This window comes from Rhinopithecus bieti, unplaced genomic scaffold, assembly GCF_001698545.2.
Source record: "Rhinopithecus bieti isolate Rb0 unplaced genomic scaffold, ASM169854v2 scaffold_32264, whole genome shotgun sequence".
Taxonomy (NCBI): domain Eukaryota; kingdom Metazoa; phylum Chordata; class Mammalia; order Primates; family Cercopithecidae; genus Rhinopithecus; species Rhinopithecus bieti.
Genome location: NW_016813984.1, coordinates 681,653 through 687,652, shown reverse-complemented (window position 1 = coordinate 687,652; position 6,000 = coordinate 681,653). Strand labels below are relative to the sequence as shown.

The 6,000-nt window shown below is 39.4% G+C and overlaps 1 protein-coding gene across 1 annotated transcript in view; it reads right to left on the bottom strand.

Moving 5' to 3' along the window:
- The window catches only part of UTRN (utrophin), a 604,813-nt gene that overhangs the window by 6,179 nt on the left and 592,634 nt on the right, over positions 1–6,000 (bottom strand). Inside the window, exon 73 of the mRNA XM_017849334.1 lies at positions 2,427–2,449. Coding sequence (XP_017704823.1) covers positions 2,427–2,449 — 23 coding nt within the window. The remainder of the gene's footprint in view (positions 1–2,426; positions 2,450–6,000) is intronic.

Here is a 6,000-nt window from a genome sequence, read left to right as displayed (position 1 = left end):
AAAAAAGAGATCTGCATACCCCTTTTTGTGTCCCCATGCCTTGCCCTTCCTAGCTCTTGAAACCTGTCCTATAGGTCATGTGGCCTGAGATCCGCAAAATCCATGTTCCCAAACCCTTCTCTGAATGCTGCCTGCATCTACTTGGTCTAATCAATATCTGCATCTACATGAAGACACAGTTTCCCTCATAACCCTCTCACATAGCACTTCCCCTCCCTACCCTCCCCCATTCCTTATATACTGCATAAGTCTTCCTGGGTCCTCATTGAGGCCTTTGGGGTATCTTCTTTCTCTTCTCCCTAAAAACACCCAGCTTTGAATCTTAAGTCATCAGACTACACCAATCCATTATGCAGTCATCTACTGACTCCATGGGTCATGTTCCTTCACTTCTTGAAGTAAAAAATGGCTCAATGTCACCCACTCTAAAGCTATTTTTAAATGTTAGTGATTTCAACTCCCATGGAGATGATTCTTCCAGCACTCTGGCTTCTTGGATCTTTAGGCTCTTTTCCTCCAATGGTCATGTCCTCCACCCTTCTTAGCCATTCACACAAAGGTCCAAATATGGACCATTACCAATACTTGGCAACCCTTCTAATTTCAATATCATTCAGTCCACCTTCTGACAACCACCTCTACCTCCACAGCATACTTCCCCTACAACTGCAAATTTATCCATCCTTTGATAATAGGATGCATTGATCCTTCCATCTGTATTTCTGTCTCCCACACTGGACATTTCCTCATTCTTTTTGCTACTGAGCTGAAACATGTGGTTCAATCATTATAATCACTTCTTTGCCTCTTCCCTTGAATCACTGTGCTCACTTTGTCAAACCCCAACTTCAATTTTTTAAATGCAATACTCAGCTCACTCTGGTGTCTCTGGTCATGAACCTGAATATGCCTAGAGGGCAACTTAAAACCCTGCAGAATGGCCTCATGTTAAATTCATGAGTGGCATCTTTAATGCTGCTTGTAGTCACACTCTATTTCCCAGCCATCTGCTCTTCTATTCTCCAAGAAGCTATCACACATCCTCCAGTCTCTCCTCACACCTCTGACACCTCCTCCCCAACCTCACTCCCTGCTGAAGTCCTGGCTTCCAATTCACTCAGACAACAGAAGCAAGCAGGAGAGAACACCCACAGTTCACCACACCCCTAGTCTACTTCACATACTCTTGTCTTTTAGTTAAGATCCTAGCCTCTCTTGCCAATAAGACAATCATTCAGCAGGTTCATTGTTTCAAAAAGATTAACAAGCAAGTTTATGAAAGAAAATGTTCTCCAAAGCTGCTGTGGCTTTGTGGCACATTATTACTAAAAGCAGGTGATAGAAAATGTGAATGGAAAACAAAATCTCAGGATCCCTAACTCACTATGCTAAAGGGAAAAATTAAATGTAGGAACTGAGTCACACAAAAACTACCTTCCTAAACAGATAGTTGCAAAGATAGAAAGCCAGTGACCTCCCTCACAAATTGCTCACAAGGAGATTTCTAAGGGTCCCCAAATCTTTACCCAAAAGAGTTTTGTTGAATTTCACCCAGACAATGTGAACTAACAGCTTATCTTTACAGGACAAAGACAGGACTAGAAGTCATCTCTCCGCCCACCGTGAGAAAAACGCGTATTTGACTGCTTCTACTCTGGGCATACTTTATCTTATATACAATGCAGATTTACTGAGCATGAGACAAATGCGTAATTGACTGTTCCTCCATCCCCTCCTGCCTGCTCTTTCCTTTTTGTGAAGTCCTCAAAATCCTTTTTTGGGGGGGAAAAAACAAAACAAAACAAACAAAAAACAAAACAATAACAAACAGCAACAAAAAAACCACACACAGGCTACAAATCCTAATGAAACTTGTGTCTCTTTTTCCCGGGTGTGTCCTCAACCTTGGCAAAGTAAACCTCTAAATTGACTGAGACTTGTCTATACACTTTCTGGTTTATAGAAAATACTAAAAGGCATAAGGCTATAGCTGCCAACAGTTCTCAGCAAATTTTTAAGTAAAAAATTGAAATACTTTCCCCCTCAAAGTAACAAAACCATCTCTGTGGTACCAGTCATTTTTTTTTTTAGGTCAGTGTTCTGTGATAGCCACTTTAAGTACACATTAGAGAGAGCAGTGGTGGCCAGATCTATCTAGAGTGACTTTATGTAGCACATAAGATGCCATTAAAAAGCTGTTAGAACACAAAGGATCAAACACAGGGTATTTTCGGTATCTGTGGCTTGGGAGCCACCCCCCACCTCCAGACTGACAAACTGCTGTACAGAATCAACTAACATTTAACTGTCAAGTAAGTTTACTAATTTACATGGAGAATAAAGTAGGAGTAAAATCAGTGGTGGATAATCTGCTTACTCTAAGTTGGGATCAGTAACATAGAGCCAACCAACCCATTAACTCTTACCTGTGGCCTGCTGGGAACATTTGCTGAAAGATAAAACAAAAGAAATCACTTAATGGCAGTCCCCTTACTTTGTTGGTTCCAACTTTCAGGCACGCAAACGCGTGGAAAGTATCAGTCTACATAGGGTAATAGTAGTCCAGCTGTTAAATGGATGCTAATAGGAAAACCCCACATTTTTTTTTCCCGGCTTAATGCTTCAGTGAGGACTAGTTTTCCTGGTTAGTTTCTCATATCCCATGTGATTTAAGATTTAGTGCATACGCTAAAGCATTTACTGAGCACTTAGTCTTGCAAAAAATCTCATTTCCTATTTAAAACACACTGTGTATTTGGTTTTTGTATCAGAACAGAACATGTTCTACTTACTTTACTGAGTACTAATTCTGACCAAGGGACCATTGGAGGCATAAGTCTTTGGTTTCTGCCTCCCTTGACCCACCCTTGACACACCCTGGACCCTAAGGCCCAGGAAAATGGTGGCCAAGTACTTGTATCAAGGAAAACACTGGCCTAATCCTCTGTGTCCTTCTGGACACTTGGGATAGTAATAGTGCCTGGGATGGGCCCAGTTAGGAACACTGGAGAAGTTAGAATATGGCATCTAATTCTCCTTTCCACACAGATAGCTCAATTCTTTTTTGGTTCCAGAGCCCATGGCAGTGAAGACGATCTGGCGGGCTTTGCAAGGGCAGCCACTAACATCTCTTCTCTAACGCATCTGCTTTTCATCCCCTCTTTTGCTACATGATCATCTCGTTCTCAATGCTGGGATAAAAAAGAGGAGATCTATCCCCCAATAATGGCAACATCTGTTCTTGGTCAAATAAGAGTTGTCCCTAATCATCTGGCATGCTGCACTCCTTCCATCTCTCACTGTTCTATGCTGAGTGGGAGAAAGGACATCAGTGACCATGTGCTGTGTGCCGGGAGCTACGTGAGAAAAAAAGAGCAGGCATGAAGAGTACCCTTCCTATAACGTCTGGAGGGAAAGTGTGAGCCCTAGTATTTGGGGAAGAAATCAGGCTAAAAGGGGCCTAGTTCTACCAGATCTGTAAGTTACATCCAGGAGAAAAGAGTGGAGCTCCACAGTGTCCAGGGGATAGCTGAGTTGAGTTATTATTAAGTACACCATAGGTTTACACACTCTTTTAAAAACAGACAGAGTTATGCTTCTCTTGCAAGTAACAAATATAACACATAGCCAAACCCTAGACAGAAGTCTAATCCATTTTGCCCCAAACCAATGCTTTTAACCTTACAACCTTTTATCAAATAAAAGGCTATGGGTATTCGCCTGAACAAATCACACAAAAATATTTTAAAAAGGAAATCACTGCATTGCAGTGGGTTTTGGTTTTGATGAGTGCCATTCAAGCTTAATAAACATAGGCAATTCATAGTAAAATACGCCTGTGGGTCAAAATAATTTTGAAAGCATTTGGTGGTCTATCAGCAAAAATTAATTGGCTTACTGCCAGTATTCTATACATTTAAAGGACATAAGTAAAAAATGGACAAAAAATTTTATACCAAAAAATAAAAATGGTTACTGCAGTCAGTATGCATATTTGTTAATTGGCAGTACAGTTAAACCCCTTTCCTTATCTCCTTGCCAGGAAGTGACAGAAATGCTTGCTTCTCTGCTCTAAGACTCAACATAAATAATTTAAAAAAGACTTTAAAAGGCCATAATTCAAGGATGTGATCAGGACCAACTGGGATATTAATTCAGACAAAGGAGTTCTAAAGTGTCATGTGCAACAATGTGTAGACACAGTTAAAAAACGGTTATATTAAAGTAGGCAATTCACACAGTTAGGATTTATGAATACAGAGTTTCATTTTAATTCCAAGATTGCCAAGAGTGGAAATTCATTTGGGGGCATGTTAATTTTTAATCCATAAAGGATCAAAAGTCAAGATTAACATGCAGATCAATTCATTGTATGCTGGCGACAAGCATTTTTAAAGTTCTCATTAGTTACAGGGGCTCAAGGGATTGGTTTGGCATTGGGAGGGTGCCAATCCAATTTGTTTAGATAAATTCTCCAAAGGTGGTTGGTAAGCTTTGGGAATCACAAAAGCTTATTAAAATATTTGCTGGCTGAGCAACTTCAAAGGGACAAAAGAACAAATGAATCCTACAAAACCTTCTGAGTACTATCTAGGAATGCTTCAAGGAAACCTTCCCAGTGAGAAAATGTAATCATTCACTCAAGTCAGAAACATGTACTGGGGCCAGGTGTGGTGGCTCATGCTTGTAATCCCAGCAGTTTGGGAGGCTGGGGTGGGTGGTTCACTTGAGGCCAGGAGTTTGAGGCCAGCCTGGCCAACATGGTGAAATCCCATCTGTACTAAAAATACAAAAATTAGTTGGGCATGGTGGCATGTGCCTGTAGTCCCAGCTACTTGGGGAGGCATGAGAATTGCTTGAGCCTGGGAGGTGGAGGTTACAGAGACCCGAGATCGTGCCATTGAACTCCAGCCTGGGTAACAGAGTGAGACTCTGTCTCAAAAAAAAAAAAAAAAAAAAGAGAGAAAGAAACATGCACTGGGCACCAAGTCTACCTCCCATGATGATTTCTATTCTGCATCAATTTTTAAAAGGATTAATAATTATAGGCAGAATATGAAAATATGTATCAATTTTATAAATAAGTCAATTCAGCTTTTATTTTTATAAAAGCTGTCCCTATCTTGTATATGTTTATAATACCAGAGAAAAAATATGAAAAGCAGAACTTTCAGAAGCCAAGAATTAAAACATGGAGATTTCAAAGGATTCTAAAATACACTTTTCATCATTTCATACATGAATGTGCTTGAATTCTTGAAAAGAAGACATGACTAGTAATGTTCATTCAGAAAACTATGACTATTATAAATATTTGTGAATGTGCATAGTTAAGACTATGAGAACATGAAGCCAGCTGCTCCAAACCAATACTTTTGAACCAACAGCTTCTTATCAAATAGAAAGCTATGGGTATTTTACATACAAACATATTTAAAAGGAAATCATTGCATTTCAGTAGGTTTTGAGGTTTTGACGAATGTGATTCAAGCTTAATAAACATTAAGGAATCTTAGAGCTCCATAAACCACTCTCTGAACACTGAGAATGACATTGGCGAAGAGGGGACCAATGCAGCGGAGAGGATGAACCTCTGTGATGTGGATCCCATTGAAGGTACTCTGTATACTCCTCTCAGGAACCAATATCAATGAATAGCTAACAAGATCCCCAACCAATAGGAATTTTATACTTGCCTTTAAAGGGAGGCCAAGCAGATACATACATTTACCTCTTACAATTTATTTTTGCTCTAAATTATGATTATTTATTTTTAATAATGTTCTGTTTTAAAGCCACATGGGTCAATCTTTTGTAAAATCTAGATGTCAGAATATACTTTGAGAAAATTTAAGAGTAAATTCTTTAGGAAATGGAACTTGTAAAAAATCCCACATTTTAGAGTCAAATTTTAATATGGAAATTATATCTTTTATATTTATTACAAGGTGTATATTGAAACACATTTCCCACCCTGGCTGCCACTGCCAACTGACTTTT